At 47.2% G+C, this 19,598-nt stretch overlaps 3 protein-coding genes across 7 annotated transcripts; 1 reads left to right on the top strand and 2 right to left on the bottom strand.

The window, feature by feature from the left end:
• Window positions 1-656: 656 nt before the first annotated feature.
• On the top strand, window positions 657-2,691 carry mplkip (M-phase specific PLK1 interacting protein). Of its 2 annotated transcripts, none has more exons than XM_028021249.1 (2): window positions 657-1,023; window positions 2,435-2,691. In XM_028021249.1, the coding sequence occupies exons 1-2, from the start codon at window positions 742-744 to the stop codon at window positions 2,537-2,539; spliced, it is 387 nt and encodes a 128-aa protein (XP_027877050.1). In that variant the 5' UTR covers window positions 657-741; the 3' UTR covers window positions 2,540-2,691. The 2 variants fall into 2 exon arrangements, with proteins under 2 accessions (XP_027877050.1, XP_027877051.1); XM_028021250.1 differs by having other exon boundaries at window positions 668-1,020.
• Window positions 2,692-3,690: 999 nt separating this feature from the next.
• Window positions 3,691-19,363, bottom strand: LOC114146846 (E3 ubiquitin-protein ligase RNF31). 4 transcript variants are annotated; one of them, XM_028021239.1, is made up of 19 exons: window positions 19,212-19,363; window positions 19,041-19,131; window positions 18,159-18,224; window positions 17,916-18,082; window positions 17,735-17,844; window positions 17,275-17,336; window positions 16,936-17,055; window positions 16,669-16,796; window positions 14,716-14,898; window positions 14,452-14,634; window positions 14,282-14,380; window positions 7,979-8,068; window positions 7,100-7,202; window positions 5,097-5,215; window positions 4,911-5,024; window positions 4,777-4,843; window positions 4,616-4,706; window positions 4,374-4,542; window positions 3,691-4,216 (listed from the first exon to the last, which is right to left on the bottom strand). In XM_028021239.1, the coding sequence occupies exons 1-19, from the start codon at window positions 19,254-19,256 to the stop codon at window positions 4,097-4,099; spliced, it is 2,127 nt and encodes a 708-aa protein (XP_027877040.1). In that variant the 5' UTR covers window positions 19,257-19,363; the 3' UTR covers window positions 3,691-4,096. The 4 variants fall into 4 exon arrangements, with proteins under 4 accessions (XP_027877040.1, XP_027877041.1, XP_027877042.1 ...); XM_028021240.1 differs by lacking the exon at window positions 7,979-8,068; XM_028021241.1 differs by lacking the exons at window positions 19,041-19,131; window positions 19,212-19,363 and adding an exon at window positions 18,640-18,962.
• On the bottom strand, window positions 9,842-14,071 carry LOC114146850 (zinc finger BED domain-containing protein 1-like). The gene is made up of 2 exons (XM_028021248.1): window positions 12,639-14,071; window positions 9,842-12,296 (listed from the first exon to the last, which is right to left on the bottom strand). The coding sequence occupies exons 1-2, from the start codon at window positions 13,281-13,283 to the stop codon at window positions 11,754-11,756; spliced, it is 1,188 nt and encodes a 395-aa protein (XP_027877049.1). The 5' UTR covers window positions 13,284-14,071; the 3' UTR covers window positions 9,842-11,753.
• Window positions 19,364-19,598: the final 235 nt, after the last annotated feature.

Below are 19,598 nucleotides of genomic sequence, written 5' to 3'. Positions count from 1 at the left end.
AAATATTACTCTAATTTACAAAGGTTTCCTATGCTAGACAGCAGCAAACCAATTGTAGTGCTGAAAAAGCTACTTTCATACATACAACATACAAACATACTTTCAGTCAGGTAACCATTCATAACCACAATATATAAAAGTCATGGACATCTGCATAAACCACTGGAGTCCAGCTCCAGTCCCCAAGGCCTGTGATGACCGTTTGAATCATCACAGCTGATTCAAGCAGTCCAACTAGCAGGTCAAAGTTCAGGAGAGGTTCTGCTAGTGAGCCATTGTTCTGTTTGAACCTGGGACAGAACCAAAACATGGAGGACACTGGTAGACCTTTTAGACAACTGATGAAATGCACACACTGACACAAACACACACAATCCCTTTAAACATGTTCTATTCTGCTGTAATAGCAAAAAGCATTAAGAGCATCTAAGTAAATGTTTTAAGATTTTTTATTAACACAAACTGGGTTATAATTATTCTGCTGTAAGTGTAGAATAATCAAGGCCAGGATTGAAGAGCCTAAATATTTTAGTTCCTGAACTGGAGCGTGTGATCCCAGCAGAAGCCTCCGCCTTTTCCCTGTCCAACATGGCAGACTGGGGTGCTGCCCCCTGCAGGTTACTGCTCCACCGCTAGTTGGCGCTGTAGGCTGCAAGCTTCAACGGAACCTTGTGTTTCCGGTTCCGGTCCACATTCTATTCGGTTTGAGCCAGGTTCCTGCTTCTTCTGCTCCACGCTCAGATGAACCGAACTCCGGCTGGACCTCGGCGGAGTCCCGGTGCCCCTCGGCCGGCTTCAGACTGGACTTTCCCCGGAGTTCGGTCTCCATTCGGAGGTTCTCCTCAGCGCCGAGGGGCAGGCTTCTCTCCCCGGTTCTGTCCCGGGTTCAGCAGAGGAACTATGGACGGGTCACCGGCCCATTTCAGCGGCGAGAGCCGGGGGTTCGGGGTTTCGGTCGGGAGGGGGTCCGGGTTCCGGCGACCCCAGTCCTTCAGTCCTCCAGGAGCTCCGAACCTGCAGGTGGTTGTGATGTTTCTAAACAAGAAGTTTGTTTGAGATAAAAGGGAGTGGGCGGGGCTTGTTTGTTTGGTACAGGTGTTCTGACAATCTTTGCTACCTCGTCAGATTTTCCTACAGTAGCACGAATAGATAGCTAAGTCTATCTGTCTGTGCTACCCGTCCAAAGCTGCTACCGTCATGTTTACAGTCAGAAAACTATAGCAGGTTGTTGATGTTAAATATATCGGATAACAATATTTGAGTGACTGAAGTGGAAGCTTAGCAGTTATGGTTAGCTTAGCATCGGAACAATTTCTATCCATGACGAAACCACAAGAAGATCACTTCCTTCATCTGAACATCTACCTGTTTAAAATGAAAAGCTGTAGATGTTTGCACTAATCCTTTACTAGAATATCCTACCTGTTCAAATATTTTAAATACAGAGGTTAGTAAGAATAAAACCGTATCAGACAGAGGAAACAGGTTTTATTGGAATTAAAGACAAATACAGATCAGTGTGACTCTTTTTTGTGCATTAATCTGCTGTATGACAGACTTTATTAAATGCAGCCACAATGTGTCACTGAACTGAGCAGGTCACTGAAATGATAGGATATGATTCATATACACTAATATTACACAGCTAAAATCCCACATAGTATCACTAACATCTATTCAGCAAAGTTTAGTAATAAAGAGCGTTATTAAACTAAAATATTTTTAATTATAAGGACAAAATAGCTAAAAACCCAACATATTTTGTCCTGATTAACCGCCAAATAATGATATGTTTACAGGAACGACATTTCAGACGGCAAACTAAAACCATTTATAGATAAATTTACAAGCTGCTGTCATGTAAAGTAAAACCATGAAGTAATTCAGCAGCTTAATGAAAGCCGGGAATAAAATAAATGAAATAAAGCTAACCGTAATCTGCGATGAAATAAAACACATGAAACGAAACTTCCACAGGTAGGACGGATTTATAAGAAATCTGCTGAGTCAGCAGATTGTGACGTAGCATCGATGTGAGCATGACCACAAGGTAGGACGGATTTACGGGTAGCACAGATAAACAGAACGCCGGTTCGGTTTGTCAGCTGTGTCGGAACCACCAGCAAGCCTTCGGTGATGATCAGTATTTTCATGAGTTCTGTAGATAATTGTAAAAATGCTCCAGTTTCCGTAGTTCCATTGTGGTTCTGATTGTTTGGACCAGTTGACTCTGAACAGAACCAAGGTTCCACTTCAGCTGGTTCAGAACGTTTTTAGACTGAACGTTCATTTCTAGTTTAAACCTGCTGGTGAGTGTCGGACTAATGCTGTAAGTGGAACCAGGTGAGCAGGTTACCTGAGCGGTTCTGATCCGGTTTGCTCCAGTGTGAAGCGGTTCCTTTAATCCAGATTGTCTCGGCTTGTTGCCTTCCAGCTCAGAGACGTTCCGGTGGAGAGATATTTCAGTCCCTCCATGCTGCAGGATCCCTGGAGGACGCTGCAGCCTGTCACACCTGAAGCTGCTGCCAGGACCAGCTGAGCCAATCAGAGCACAGAACAAATCAGCACCCAGAGGAGCAACCTCTGCGATTGGACAGACGTTTGACCAGCACAACATTTTTAACCTTCTGGTTACTTTTGTTTTTACTGATAAACGTTTTATTTTAATAAAAGTTAGAAACTTACCCTAAATCCTGGAGTTTTATTTCTGCAGCGAATCCAGACATTCTTCACATTTAAAGCTGCTCTAGAGCAGTTCTGGTTCTGACCCAGTTTAGTTTCACAAAGTCAGAGATCAGCTTGGACCCAGTACGGACCCATCATTTCCATACTGGGTCGGTCACTATGGCAACATGGAAGGCTGGGTCATTAGCACATTGAGCAGCAAATACATGAAGTTGATTGACAGCACTAAGCCCCTCCTCCTGGCTCTGATTGGATGTTTCTTCAGATGGTAGATGGAGATGGATTTTTTTAACAGAGTATCACCATGGTGACAGTTTAAACCAGGGGGGTCAAAGTCCAGTTCTGGAGGTTTGATGTCCTGCAACTTTTAGATTCTCTGCTGCATCACCTGGATAGAATTATGAGGTCATGAAGGTTCTGGAGAACCGATCCACACCAGGAGGAGGTCATTAAGGTTCTGGAGAACCGATCCACACCAGGAGGAGGTCATGAAGGTTCTGGAGAACCGATCCACACCAGGAGGAGGTCATGAAGGTTCTGGAGAACCGATCCACACCAGGAGGAGGTCATTAAGGTTCTGGAGAACCGATCCACACCAGGAGGTCATGAAGACGTTTCATTCCAGGGTTTTGTAGCTGTAGCTCATCTAAAACCTGCAGGACTGGAGTTTGACACCTTTGGTTTAAACTGAAAAGTAAAAGTTACACACTGCAGCTTTAAACCCCTGATGAGCGGTTCTGAACCGGTTCTTCCAGCCTGGTCTTATTACACCTTCTGACACAAACAACGGTTCTCCAGAACCTTTCCGGGAATTAAATGGGGCAACATTAAGCATCTTCATCACTAATGTCTTCATCATTTCCCAGAACCTTCATGGTTCTACCAGACAGAAATAACCCCACCAGAACAAGAACCAGGACATTCTGATGAAGAGCAGTCGGGTTCAATATCAAACTGGTTCTATTGGGTTTGGAAACACATCAGGTTGCCATAGAGACAAACTACACAGTGAGAAGATGACAAATTTATTAAAGTGCAGAAAACCGAGCAGCTGGAACCCGAACCCTGACCTCGTTAATCACTAACGCTCGTTAAGCTTCATCTCGTTAAGCTTCACCTCGTTAAGCTTCACCTCGTTAATCCCCAATGCTCATTAAGCTTCACCTTTTTAAAAGAACTGTATGAATTTTGAGCCATGAGGATCAGAATAAACGTAAGTTTTTTTGTTCTCGGTTCTTGTTTAAAACCATTTCAGTTAGATGTTTATTCAATGCTAGAGAAAAAATAATTTAAATAAACCAAAGGCTGACGAGCTCGTTAACCTTGTTAACATCCATGGTAACGTCAAGTAGCTCAGGTAGTTGCGACTGGAAGCTTCTGTCATTGGTTCCCTTTGACCTGTTTGAAGTTATCAGACATCATCTGATTGGTTGGGACGTTGACTGTGGACGGGTGGAGTGGGCGGAGCTTCTGCTGATGTCACTGATGGAGTGCTTCGCTGTTTCATGAGAGGAAGGCAATTGGTCAGCACCTGTAGAGAGACAGAACCGAGGGTTGTGATTGGCTGAAAGTGTCTCTGTCTAACCTGGACCGACAGGAGGTCACAATCCAGATGTGGTTCCTGCGGACAATTCAGCAGCTAAACGTTTACCGGACCGGCAAATGCCAGTCGTGATGCTGTCACTGACCAGGCGGAGGCGATGGGCGTACAGCGGCTCTGGCTCTTCAGGCTTTCTGGTTGGCACGACAACGCTCCATCGCCGCAGCTCTGCGATTACCTCCGCAGGACTGAAGAGGACGGCCGGGTCGGCGCCGCAGCGATTGATCTGCTCCACCAGACGCTCCTTGTAGTGAGCCCTGCCGGGACAGACAGCAGCTCACCTGAACAGGTACGCAGGCGGAAGACCCACGGCCTCCGACTGGACCTTACTGGCAGTATCCTCCGTACGGCGCCGGCCGTCCGCAAGGCTCCTCCTTTGTCATACCGCTGTCATCTCGCAGTTCCGGTACGAAACAAGCCACTGCCACACAAACGCACCTGTCAGGCAGACCGCGATGTGCCGGGTTCCCCGGGACAGGAAATGACCTCACCTGTCTGACCGCACTGAGCCAAGCTGCCACTGGACGGTTCCAACCAGGAAGGAGACACTCTATAGTGCTGAGAGGGAGGAGAGCATCACCAGCGAGTTCACCCGGGTCTGGTTCTCGACCCGGGTCCAGCTAACCTGCAGCAGCCGGTGCAGCCGGGCCACGCTCCAGTCTCTCAGGTGGTACAGGCAGTCCCTGGGGTGGTGCGCATGTAGACCTCTGGACGCACACAAAGCGGAGAAGCTGCAAGCCTGAGGAGGGAGACGTCATGAGGAGACTAGAACTCGGTAGAATCCGGTAGAACAGTTAGAACACGGACTCACCGGGCCCAGAGCAAAGCGCTGACTGCAGCCGCCACAGAACTGATGGCGACACTGAGAGCAGGTGAAGTGAAGACAACCTCCTTTAGACAGGCTGAAGACGAACTGACAACTAGGACACTCTGAGGACAAACAAGACTTTACTGGAGGAAGAATGGGGGTTAGCTACCAGCTTCAGAGACACGATTGGTTCAGATATTCCTACCAGAACCCTTAGGTACCAGACTGTCGGTTCCCTGCTGGTTCCTAGAGGTACTAGCAGTAGAACGGGAGACAGATTCTTTAGTTAATAGGCTCCTCTCCTGCAGAACCAGATCCCAGTTTACCGAGGCAGACGCTCGTCTACGGTTTAGGTTCTCCTGTGCTACTTCAGGCTGCAAACGGTCAGTTTGTTCAAGGACAAACTGACCACTTTCTCCTCGTATTCTCCAGTCAGACATCATCTGCTGTTATTGTGGTGGGCCCCCCTGACAGTCTAGGCATTGCTGGTTATTATTATTATTTTTTATAATTATTTAAAATGAATTTTTCTAAAACACCAGAAATCTCCATACTGCATGCGTCTCTGCTGCGCTCAGCATTTCACCGGCAGAGCAGAATCATTCCTGAAAGGTTTATAGTTGATGCATCAAACAGAGTGAAGCCGCACCAACCACAGGCGCCTCAGCGCGTTGGCCGCGGCTGCAGTTTCCCTCGCCATGGATGGCGTCTGACCTTTCACTCAGACTGGACGATTTGGAAGGTGTTCTTGGAGAAACGCTTCACCTTATATAGATTACATTTGTGCAACTGCAAATGTAATCTATAGATCTGCTTTCAGAGTTGCGCGTTGAGCGTGCAGAGAGAATTCTATCTTTGTGAACAAAGAATTATGAGTGGCGTTTACATCTCAACATGTAAACGCCACTCATAACCCTAACCCTGTTAGCGCTCCTGCTAACGGAGCAAAGCAGAAACAGAGCGCATGGCGCTGTTTCTGCTTTGCTTTTTTTCCCCTCCTTTTTTCCAGCACCACAATGCTTCAAACTGCACAACATCAAATGTCTTCTCTACCTCTGGTCAGGTAGAGTTGCTCTATGGAGATCAGAAAAAACTTGTTCCTTAAAGCCTGAGCAACCAAAACAAATATTCTCTGTGCTTATTAAAAACTCTACAGTCAGGAAAAAAACAGCTTGGTCCCTACAATGCTTCATAAATTAAATCTCCTTGTTTGTTGATATTTATTTTAATTGTATTTTTATGGTTTGTGTTTTTAAGACTGTATAGCTGCGGGTTTAAACGTTGTGAATGATGTATCCCAGAAACATAATTACCCGGTAATATTTCCTGTTAACGTAACATCTTTTAATTCAAAAACATGCCGGACTGCCACGGCCTCTGGGCTTAGCAGGTTTTTAGGGGAAACTCTGCACTGTGACAATTAACTTTATGTTTCCTTTCAGTCCAAATGCAGATGGAACCAACCGGATCAAGTCACCCTGACGGGACCAAGCCCAAATCAGACGCTAGAATAGAATAGAATAGAATAACTTTATTCATCCCAGCAGGGAAATTACTTCGCAGTTACAGCACAGAGACAAGACACAATAACATCCACCACTGAGTAGCAGTTGTAGACAAAATAAAAAATAAAATATAAAATGCTATGAATTGTAAAATATGAAATGCTGTTAATATAAAAGCAGCTTAGAGCAGTCCTTGCAAGGATTCAAAATGCAGAACAGTATGTATATGTAAATATATGTACAGCAGTGTGCCACAGTGCAGTTGTGCAAAATTGGACTGATTAGTGCAGAACAATGATTTAGCTTTTATTGTACAGTGAGATGACATGTGGCAGGAAGGATTTCCTATATCTGTCCCTACAACAGCGGAGCTGGAGCAGCCTATGTGAGAAGGAGCTCCGCTGTCTGTCCACTATGTGGTGGAGAGGCTGCTGTTTAACCGGGTCCAGATCAAACCTTGGTATCAACTCAGACCTCGATTACTTAAAGGCGTGTTCTTACCGATGGTTTTGTAGACCCACATGGAGCTGTCCCGGTCCTGCTGGGTCTGCTGTTGCCACGCCTTGAACTTTGCACAGGAAAGTCCCTGATGATGAGGAGACCACTGCAGAGTAGACAGACCGGGTCAGATTCTGGTTGGAGTTCAGCTCACACTACAGGTGTGTGTGCCTTACAGGTAGGCCTGTCACGATAACAAATTTTGCTGAACGATTAATTGTCTCAAAAATTATTGTATATATACAACCTGAAGTCTGGAGGACATTGGAGATGATACGTGGAAACAACATTAATGTTTATTCAACATGCAAAGATTATAGAAATGACAAGAGGAGGAGTTGGAGCGAAATTGCTACCGCAGTTGATAAACCCGGTAACTTTTCAGCTGTTCTTCGTTAACGTGACGTAAACAGGTTCTAATGATTTTCATTCAGTCAGGACTTTACTCTGACACTAGCAACATGTATTGCAGGTAGATTGTAGTAAAGCATTGATTAATGCCTGGTTTTAAAATTAGTTCACTGAACTTGCAGCCATTATTTTGTGCCCATTGTTGGACACCACACGGCAGGACCGAACCGATCAAACCGTTATACCTAGGATTTCTGTCGGCTAATGTGTGGTCTGTCAGGTTTTGAAAATGGGCCGACAATCAGCGACAGCTCTAAGATCGTGTTGTCTGCGCTGGGCTTTACACTGAGGAAATGAGGAAGGGAGGGTCAGTGGAGAGAACCGGAGTTGAGCCTTTTTTCATTCAGTGTCATTAACAGAAAGAGAAAAAGGTCAGAAGAGACGATAATGCCGATAATTAAAATGACGTTGATAGTTTTAATTTATCGTACGATTAATTGATTTATAGTTTATCGCGACAGGCCTACTTACAGGTGACCTGCACTGGGAACAGGTGCTCTTCCTACAGCTGGGACAGTCCATCCTCAACAGGTCCGATTCATGGAGCATCCCGAAGGAACACTGAAACGAAAGTTATAACTTTGCAGTTCTAAGAATCCCGGATGACAGCCAGAGACAGAGCTTCATGCACTGAATGATCATTCTTGCGCATGCTCAAGTCACCTGCCAGTAACCCATGTGACTCAAGTCACATGATACCTGGCGCTCAATCCCTCAATCTTCATACGCACTGCAAGGATTCCAATGGACCGAGTACTCTGGTGGTCATCCTGGATTGATCAAACCGCAGTTACAGTCGTAAATTTTGTTGTACTGTATCCGTACTGACCGCGAGAGTGTGGAGTTTTAAGCACTGGATGACTTATGTCAACAAAATCTAAAAGAACAGCCACTACACTGCCTACCTCAGTTGGATGTAGAAGGATGCTGCTCCAGGGTGCCTTGGAGGGGATGGGGCAAAGCTACATTCACCTGGTATAATCGAGCAAAGGTGCTTGGTGACTTCCAGGAGGCTACACTGTGCATAGTGTCCAGCAGCACCCCAGTCATGGCAGACCCCTTGTAGAGTGACATCTTACTCCTGCAGGCAGAAGAGTAAGATGTCACTTGCAAGGTGCAAGTCTTAGTGAGCACATGGATGGCACCCATGCATTAGCCATCATACATACAACTTTCTCAACATACTTTGGGAAAGTGGATCTGGGCCTGCAATGGACTGGTGACCTGCCCAGGGGGATCCCACCACTGCCTGTCTCCATTGACCACTGGAGATAGGCACCAGCACCCCTGGTGACTCCAATAGGGATAAGCGTATAAGATGGAAGGAAGGACAAATACTGTAGATGCGGGCCTTGTAGGAGCTAAATCCAGACCCCACATCTGGGAAAGAAGATCCCTCCTGAGAGACAAATACTAAGGACACTGAGGCCTGACCTGAAGCCTCCTGAGTCAGTGAGTGTACCCAGTTGGGTCCAGACTCCAGTTGTTCTACCACATGTAGAGGGCAGCAAGGACATATCATCGCACAAGAGGCGGTACCATGTCACATCTGAATTCTCGCAGAATTCTCAATATAACGTCAACCCGCTGGGGAAAAGCGCAAGCAGTCATTAAGACAGAACTCATGGGAATGCCCAGGAAGATTGTCTGTTGTGAGCGAGTCAGATTACTCTTCTCCATGTTTACCTGCAGTCCAGGGTGTCCCACATGATTAAGCACCAACTGCTTGTCCTGGGCCACTTAGTTGCAGGTCATTGCACAAATAAGCTAGTCGTCCTGGTACGGGAGGATTCTTAGCCTTGGCTCCTGTTGAGGGGAGAGGGTCACTGTGACACATAGGGTGAATTCCCTGAGAGACAGCATAAGTCCAGATGGGGGACCATAAACTGCAAATCCTTCTGTTGGAAAGCAAAACAAAGCAACCGCCAGTGAGGCAGAGCAATTGAGACATGAAAACAAGCATCTGTAAGAACCATGGAAGTGGTTCTCACAGATCACCTGGGGAAATTGCCAATCACCTGGGGAAATTGCCTGCAAAACTTCCCTGGTGGTCAGCATGCGAAAAGGTATGACCTTCAGAGATCAAAAAAAGACCACCGGTCTTCTAAAAAAAAAAATACTTGGAATAAAAGCCCCCTGGGCTTTGACAGAGGCCCAGGGGCCTTTCAACAGGGGGCTTTCAACAGGGGGCCACATGTTTTGACAGAGGTCCACGGGAACCGAGGTGCAGATTTCCTGGTTCAGTGCCCGTGCCTTCACAGGGTTGCGGATGACAGTCATCCTCCTCACCCAGTGAGGTACAAGGGGCTGGCTTCTGAATTGAAGATGGTACTCGTGGGACAGAGTGTACAGTGCCAACATGTCTGGGTGTGGAGAGCCCAGCTACCAACCTGTCCTGGGGTAAAATAACTCACTGATGACTTTAAACATTACCTGCGGGCCAACTTGCCTCTTGAATGCCTGGGAGGGCGCAAGCCAAACTGTGCCACACAAAAGCAGTACGATGTCTGGACCCCTGAATGGGAGCAGGTTTTTGGCAATCTCTGGTTCCACAACTGGCATTTGCCCCAAGCCAAACCTGTATGCCTCCTGCATAGCCGCCAGGCATGCAGTTCCCATATATACTCCTCTGAGGGAGAAACCGGAGACCCTGGAGCTGAGCTCCAGAAGGTAATCGAGGAACTGGGTACCCAAGGTTGCCACTGAAATAGCATCATTACTGTCGACCGATGCTCCGTCCTGCTCAGAAGGAAGTGCTATAGGGTTCAGTAGTGCAGTGATCCACCTTTGTGGACAACCTCCCCGTATCGGTCCATCAAAGGTGCCTCCACAGTCGGCTGCATTGGGCACGCCATCTGTCCCGGTGGCAACAGGTCTTGCTGTGCAGATCCCGCCCAGTCGGTAGGCTGCTTCAGCGCAGTCAGCTGATTTAGCCTGACCTAGCACGACTCTACAGTTGGGGCACGCGTTGTCTGACAGTGAGATGCACACGAGGGAGACGAGTCACGCTCGTCATCAGGCTGGAGTGAAGCCAGATAGGTGGAGCATCATAAATTATACATCATCATATCATCACCACAATAAGCACCATCTCCATAGAGGCAAATTAAAGGACTCGAGCGCGAGCAGAAAATGCCAGAGGTGAGTCAAAAAAGCCACAAATATGGTATGTGCAAATCAAAGTGAACAATAAACTGCTGCCGTAGAAAAAAGAAAAACAAAACCTAGCACTCATCAGAGCAACAACCACTTATCTGGTGGAAACTGAAAGTAGCTTGTGCAGCTCCTGGAAGACAAGACTCACCATAAACTAGGCTGCAAGCACAAGAAGAAAACTGCGTTAAATACAAAAGCTACTAGCTTTGCACAACCACTCCTGTACTCGGCACACCTTCGCGTGAGAACAAAAGGGATCGAATGCTGGGTGTCATGTGACTATAAAGTCACATGGGTCACTGGCAGGTCAAAGGTGACTTTGTTGTGAATAACACGATCCACTTTTTCCAATTTTAATACAAATATGTGAGGTTTAGTATTGGCTGATATCGATCCGATGTAATTTTAATGCCTTAATAATACAAGTACCGGTACATCCTACCAAAGATAAATACACTTTATTTTCAAAAAACACGTAACACTGGAACTGGTCAACAAAATTAACAAAACGACCTAAAATGGACTCTCAGTCTCTGTTAACAAAAAATGCGCTTGAATAAAAACTGAACACAACATAAAACCAAAGTGGAAATAAAAACTACATTCATCCAAGAGTACAGATTATAAAGTCTGTATATCATTAGATTTATATAGAGAAGATGGGCAAAAATGCCATTTTTATAAACAAAAAGTGCAAAGTAACAAAAGCACACTAAATAAGAGCAGGTGCCTCTATAAGCAGATCTGTAGCTGCTTTAGTCAGACAGATTCTGAGCAACAAATACCAACATATTGAATATTTGTTGTGGCTTAAGGCAGGATCTCTCAGAAGGAGCAATGTTTCCAGCTGTACTAAACATTTTCTCTGAACTGGTCCTCGTTGCACAAACACACATGTATTTTTGAGCCAAGTTTGCCATCAAAGGATATCTTCTTTGGTTGTCATGCCACCATGTCAAGAGATCACAAGAGGCATCAACAGCATTTTCTTGAAGGAACTTGGTCAGTTCTGCATCAGCCTGCTGTCTTTTTGGATATGTAGCCTGGGTCTGACCTCTGAGTTGAGCTCTTCTGTTTTGAAGAAAGTAAATTAGCCTCTTCTTCTTGGTGGGGGGGCAGCGGTAGAGTCATCTTTGTTTCCTCCAGCAGCTTTGCTGCAGCCCTCACCTTCTTCACTTACTTCTGACCCTTTTAAGTCCAGTAGCTCTTGAACCAGCTGATGCTTGATGTCATCCAATGCCACTGCCTCCTCCATGCTGCCACAGTACCTCAGATCCAAGATGGTGGCCTTTCTCAGGAGGGCTTGGATGGCAGGTGAGCTGTATTTTTCAGTCAGTGTCTTGGATATGTTTTGTGTAATACTGGCAGTCAGGGTGCTGCCATCATGGCCAGGAGAGAGATGGTCACCTTTAATCAGGTCCAGCACAGGCTTAACAGACGTATGTTTCCCCTGAGAGGACATCTGTAAGTCAGCCAGTGGTTTCATTGCTGCGTTGATGGAGTCCAACACCAAAACATCCTGCCAGGTTGGGTTGAGATGGCCGTGCTTTCTGTCTTGAGCCAGGACTCGTCTAATAGCTGGGAGTTGCTCCAACACCATCTTCTGCTTAGGGCCCCATCGGCTGACAACATCCTGTAGGATTTTGAAAATATTTTTATTAGAGCAATATATATATAATTATTATGTTATTCATTTAGGGCCAAACTTCACCAGTGACAGGTAACATATTGCTCCAACAAAATATATTATTACTATATTAATTTTTATTAGCTAATGTATTTCAACTTCTTTAAAGAAATACTACTTTTTACATTTCTACTAACTCCCCTTAATAATTTGTGTTTGTATTTAAATTATTGCCAGACAACAGGCTTAATTTGATTCTACAGGTCTACATGCTATTATAAAATAAACATGACTCTTGGAATATCTTGAGTTATGAATGAATGAATAAATGACTTTAAAATCACTCACCAGAATGAGATTTTGCTGGAGGACATTAGCTTCATTCTGTGCCTTCTTCAGGTCTCTCTTTGTAAGGAAGCTCAGGTTGAAAGTCTTGACCAAACGTCTACCGAGTCCAATGGGACGTGCTGTCCGTTCTTTGTCACTGTCCAGACCACCAAACAGCAAGGTGGAGGTTGAGGCCTCAGCAGCTGAGCCAGGATTTCCTATTGCAGCGACCATGTTAGCGCCGCTGCCTGTTGTGATGCAGACCAGTTTGTGCTCATCCAGTCCCCAGTCTGCTAAAGCAGATTTCAGGTTTTTTCCCAGGGTGTCAGCAGTATGGTTATCTGGGAAATATCTGGTCTCTAAACATTTAGAGTGCAGGGTCCAGTCAGCAGCTATATAGTGAATGGTCAAGCTCAGATAAGGGGTCATATCTGACCACATATCCGACGTAGCAAAGTAAAATGAAATGTCTTTTATCTCCTTCAGTATGTCCTCTTTAATACTGCTGGACAGTTGTGGCATCGCCGTTTGTGATATGTATGTTTTCCCGGGGATTTTGTATCGTCTGTCAAATGTTTGCAACAGTTTTGAAAATGCCGGCTTTTCAACAATATTAAATGGGAGCATCTCGTTACCAATTAAACAAACTATGCTGTCTGTGAGCATGCACCACTTTGCGTTGTCCTTTTTGTTAGCTGCCTGTCGATTAATTGCTTCAATGATGGTGGACTGTTGCCAACTTGAAGACAGGGACAGCCCACCAGTTGTACGTTTTTCCCCAGCTGGGAAAACGTCTTTGGATGGTTGTACTTTAGGTCCAGGTGTAAGTTGGTTGTATTGCTGCTCTTAGTTGCTACTGTTTTATGACAAACGTGACATACCGGCTCGCAAAGGTTCCGCGGTTCGCACGGTCATTTGGTTTGAATCCGAAATACTCCCACACTGCTGCAGTTGCGTTCGGCTGTGAAACCAGCTCCATTTGGAGTTTTTTTCCCCAATATCAGATAGTGTTTCTTTAGCTTCCTAACTCCCCAAGGGCTCTAAAGCTGCAGAAGTACAACATGGTGTGCGTCCCGACTACCTGATACTATAGCTCACTTCTCCCTTACGCTAAAAAATGAGGAAGAGAGGGGAGGGGTGGGTGGAGAGCACCAGAGCTGAGCCGTGTTTCATTCAGTGTCATCAATAGAAAGAGAAAAAGGCAGGAAGAAACGATAAAGCCGATAAATTAAAATTAGGTCGATAGTTTTCATTTATCGTGCAATTAATTGATTTATTGTTTATCGCGACAGGCCTAAACATAAATACAACAAAATTATTCTGAAGGCGTTGGCTTTTGTTGTGGTAATGGGTACATTTGTTCAGAGCACGAATCATAGAATTAGTCTGAATAGATGGGCACATCAGATCTAGAATATTTATCGGTGCATCTCTAATTCTGACTCAACCTGCAATGATCATTTAGCGCTTGAAGCTCCGCGTCTGGCAGTCATGAAATGTAAAAACAAACACCCTGATGGATCCTTGATTGGGTCAGAACCGGACCCAGGACCGGTCCGATTCACGGAGCGCCCCAAAGCAACGCTGAAGCAACAAACAACCTGCCGAGGTTCTGACCCTAATGGTCTCACCAGAACCGGAATCAGGCCCAGTGAGGTTCTTACGTGAGCGCACCAGCAGAACCGGGGCATCTCCTGCAGGGCTCGGTCCCGGAGTTTCCTCTGGAAGAGTTCATGGATGTCAGGAGGCAGGAAGTGACGGATCTGGAAGCACAACGCATGTCAGGACTCCCAGCAGCTCTCACTCACCTGACTGACTCACCTCACTGACTGACCTGTGTGTCCAGCAGGTTAAAGTAGTCCATGGACTCCTCTAGCGCCCCCTGGCTCCTGATCTCTGGTTGGCCGCACTGCGGACAGGTGAGCTGGTGGACGGCGCGCTCCTTGATGGTGACGGAGAAACAGGAAGTGAAGCAGCTCTGACACAAGAAGCAGGAGCAGTGGGTCATGGTGATGATCTGCAGAAAACAAGCAGAGATGAAGAGCTAACAGGAAGTAGAGCGGTGTCTGTCCTCTGATTGGCTGGCTGAGACAGTCACCTTGCTGAAGGACACCTGGTCACGACAGATCGGACAGGTGTGCGTCAGGAACTTCAGCGCTGAAGGGAGATCTGGATTATGCTGAACCGCCTCTATGACATCATCAGTGCTGAAGCTCCGCCCAGTCATGGTGATCAGAGCCATGAAGACGGCGGCCCGGTCTGGAGACAGGTGGGCCGACACCTGGGGGACACATCAGCTGAGATGAGCTGGCCCCGCCTCCAGATGAACACCTGGATGGACCCAGAGGCAGAACTGTCTAGGTTCCCACCAGGTGACCCAGTTCTGGGTCAGAACCACCCAGATAAGGGTCATGTAATACTTCCAGAAACTCCCCCACCAGGAGGACAATCCTAACCTGGGACCCGACGATCAGAACTAGAACCCAGCTGTGGTCAGCAGATCACATCCTCATCTGTTTGTGAGCCAACATGGCGGCTTGTCTACTTTCAGCACTCTTAAGCTAATAGCTAACACACTGAACTGAGAGCGCTCCAGGCCGTAACCGCTAGCTCAGTTAGCACCGGCTGAGCCACACCGCTAAATTGGCTAGCACTAGTTCATGACAAGCTTTCAAAAGCTTGACAGCTAAACCAAAATGTGGTTTAGCTGTCTACTCTGTGATCGATCAAATGGCGAGACACTGAATGGCGTCGCTGCGCCGATGAACATGCAGACCTGGCGGCAGACAGAGAGACACAGTAAAACAGTCGCTAAAGCTGCAAAGCAGGGAGAGATATCTGTACTTTTTTAAACGTGTCGAGTTTAATTTTGATGGCAGCAGTTTGCTCTCTTTAAGTAGCAGCAGGAGGAACTCTCGTCTTCCCAGTTCCTCTGGAGGAATCTTCTGTAGAAACAGCAGAAATCCCATCATCACCCAGTAAAACCCGCTTGGCCATCAGAGGGACGGACCCCCTCTGCCTGGATGTTTGAGTCTGAGATTGGTAAGGAAATACATAACTGCTCTGCTTAGAGAGCAATAGATGCAACAGCAGATAAAGGTAGATTAATGAAGCGATATATAAACAGAACATGGTGAATAGAGAACATTTTAGTTTCCGAGTTTGACCAGTCAGAAATATTCCAGAAAGAATACAGGCATGTCAAAACAAGCTCAAGTCGCTCTGGATATTATTGGCTCGGAAATTGCCATTTCATAACATTATTGGTCAAATGCGTGTCAATCAACAGGGGGCGCTCTAGGCTGCCCAATAAAAGCGTCATAATGGACACTGGCCAAGTTTTTAAGTAGATTTCCTTTAATTGAGCTCACCTGACAAACTAATCAACCCAGATCTCTGAAATTAAGTACAGAGACTCAAAGAGCCCTGAGACACAAAACCATCTATGAATTTAATAGATATTTTTATATATAAAAATTAAATCTTTATGACACTTGAATCCAATTTGCATAATAATTTGGAACATGGTGTAGACCAGGGGAGCCCAGAGTGGGTCCTGGAGGCCCAGCATCCTGCATGTTTTACTCTCTCCCTGGTACCAACAACCTTCTCAGCAGGTCCATGTTCTTCTTTGGCCTCTAATGATCCATCATTGGATCCAGGTGCTTTAAACCAGACAGACTAAAACATTCAGGATGCCGGGCCTCAGGGACCCACTTTGGGCCCCCCTGGTGTAGACAGTGTTTGTATTAATGGTCATTACTCAGTTGTTCTACAGACTGATTGCTGTCATTGAAATAAAGTAGCATTGCACTGACTTCAGTTTTCTGGCCGATGACCGATATTTAAAAATCCTGACTAATTTTAGCCATTACTGATTTGTTTCTGGACTAAATTTAGTACAACAGTTGCAAAGTTGTCAACAGCAGGCCGACTCAGCCTTGTGGTTTCACATGCAGGTCCTGTTAACCGTGCGGGGCCGATCAATCTGCATACCCCAAAAAGGCCCCCGCCCCAAGGGAAACACTGCTGAGGTAAAACCCGTCCTCACCTTCCTCAGGTCGGCTTCGGCTGCTGGACTCTGATCTCCAGAACCACGTAGGTTCGGTTCTGACTGCCTGCCTCCATCCAGCCTCAAAGCTCCCATCATTCTGTTGAGGGGCTCGGTGGGGGGCGCACCTGCAGGGCGGACGGGATCCGCAACAGACGGGTCAAAATCAGAATCTGAGGTATGAGTTCAGAACCTGCTTAGCTGCAGCCCATCCTGAACAGAACCAACGCTACTTAACAGGGGCGGGGTTTATAACTCCCATCTCACCTGGAGGGCAGGGGCTCAGGAAAGTGTTGGCGCCGCCAGAGGAGGGCGGAGCCCCGAAGTCGATCCCTTTCAGCTCCTCGGTGTACGATGTCCTGACGCCATCCTGTTCCCATTGGCTGGCTGCAGCAGAAGGGGAGGGGCTTAGTCTGGAAACGCTCAATCAGCTCTCACATGAGAAACTGGTATTGGCCAATTACGTCACCATGGTAACTCAAAATACCTCTGAAAGCAATCACACCCATGCTGTTCTAAGTTTTCACACTGGGTGTGGCGCCCCCTATGGGGTAGACCTCCTGTTGTTGCTAGGCAACACCCTCCTTCTAAGATGGAATGGCTTACCTTCAGTCAGGTGGGCGGGGCCATGGGCGGGGCTCTGGGGCTGCTGGGAGGAAGGGGAGGAGCTACAGGAAGAGGAGACAAAGCCAGATCAGAACCGGTGCCGTCACCATGGAGACGCATCACCAGGACTGTCCCCAACCAGGACGTCTATATGACCTCTGACCTCTGACCCAGAATCCTGAATAAGAGAATTAAGATGACCAGAACCTCCACCAGAGCCTCCATTAGAACCATCAGAACCTCCACCAGAATCACCAGAACTTCCACCAGAATCTCCATCAGAACCACCAGAACTTCCATTAGAACCTCCATCAGAACCTCAAGAACCATGTCTAAAGGGCACGGGCTGGTCAGAACCACTATCAGAACCTGGACCTGGTTCTGATACCTTTACACCACTTAATAAAACCCAGTCAGAACCGGCTAGGTTCTACCTACACCCGGCCTGTAAGGAACACACCTGAGTCCTGCAGGGGGCGGAGCTTGATCCACACTCCTGGCATAAAGGGGCGTGTCCTTCTGGAAGGCCAGCCTCATCTCTGACAGCAGCAGCGTCAGGTTGGACACACCCTGGGAGGAAGTGACATCGCTGAGCCCTTAGCCTCGCGGGTCAGGGGTCAGGGGTCAGACAGTAGGCTTACAGGAGTCCAGTTCCGCAGCCCGTCCACACTGACAGTACCGGAGGAATCTACGTGAGGACAGGATGGGTTGATCACCATGGCGACGGAGGGACAGACGACACAGCGCGGGTGTGACAGCGGGTGGGTCTCGTGCAGCCAGACGCACACCGGGATGTTGTAGGCACTTCCTGTGGAGACACCAGAACCGGGCTGAGAAACAGGTCCAGACCGGAACCCGCAGAGCCAGATGGCCGACAGCCTGACCTTGGTAGAGGACAGGGAGCGTTCCCGACAGGTGCAGCAGCTTCCTCGTCTCCTTGTTTGGAAAACCTGCGAAACACAAGAACATCGGTTCTGATCCAAACCGTTGGAACCGGGCCGCACCGAGCTGATCCACCCAACGGACCACAGCCAGGCCAGAAATTGTGTTCAGAATCACAGAACCAGAGAGCAGCAGTTCAGCTCGTGTCGGTTCAGAACCGAGATAGAAACGGGTCGACTTGGAGCCTGGTCGTCATGGAAACTGGCCAGCCTGCTAAAGGTCATGAACTCATGGAGGGACATGAGACCGTTGCAGAGGTTGCCATGGTTACGCGAGTCCCAACAACTGACAGGCAGAGAAAGTATTTCTGCCGCACCTTTCAGCTAGAAGAGGTTCCTGGCAGATAAGCCAGAGAAACATCTGACCCTTGGAAAATCTCCCTGAAAGTAATCACACCCTGATGGGGTTCCTCTGCACCATCACCTTAATCTGGAGCTCTGAGTGTAACAGGTTCTGGTCTGGGCTCCAGCCGGTCCGCTCCAGAAACGCTCCAAAGAAATGTGAAGGTCAAACTGGAAGGGCATTTTGAAGCTGCAGGGTTCACATACGTTTTGGTTTAAAGGTTCAGGACAGACAATCCGGTCTGGCCCAACAGGATCAAGAACCTCTAGACCCGCACCGGACCCGGTTTCCTGCAGTCTCAGCCCGTCTACAGGTACTGAGGTTCTGATCCGGAACCGGACAGAAACGGTTTAGAATCTCGGATCTAGTCTGAAAGCTTGTGAATAAAGCGCAGCGAGTCTGCTTTCCTGCGCCCCCTGCCGTTCGCTGTGATTAACTGCTGCCCTCATTAAACTGAATTAACTTTAGTTTTTTTTACTCACAGTAAAAGTCCACAAACAGCCGCAGGTCTCGGAACCGAGCCCGGACCGATTGCAGGTCCTTCAGAGTCTCTGTGGGGTACCGGTACCGACACTGGCCGGAGGAGGAAGTTCTGTTAGCAACAAGCCTGAACTTGGAACCGGTTCGGTTTGTTCAATAAAGTTTGCTCTCACCTCCGTCAGAGCATGTTGCTCCGCTTCCGGTCCAACCAGAGGCATGTTACAGCAGAACCGAGCCTAGAACCATTTTACATTCAGAACCACAAACTAACAAGCTAACAGCGGCCAAACTGGGCACGTCACTTCCGCTTCAAGACCGCCACACTAAGAAGCCGGAAGTTACCTTATGGCTGCTGCTGATCAGCGCCATCTTGGTGAGGGCGCTGGATCTGAACAGAATATAACCCTAAGCAGCGACAACAGCTTGAAAAATAATGATTTAAACTTTTTTTTTATTGAAAGCTAGTCTCATATCTGGAGAGAAATACATCGGTTCCAAGAAGAAAACACCTGAAAAAAGCTAACTGTCCTGTAGCTTCATAGCATTTTATCAAGTGGGGA

This window comes from Xiphophorus couchianus, chromosome 6 (genome assembly GCF_001444195.1).
Source record: "Xiphophorus couchianus chromosome 6, X_couchianus-1.0, whole genome shotgun sequence".
NCBI lineage: Eukaryota > Metazoa > Chordata > Actinopteri > Cyprinodontiformes > Poeciliidae > Xiphophorus > Xiphophorus couchianus.
This window is presented reverse-complemented; position numbering and strand designations above follow the sequence as displayed.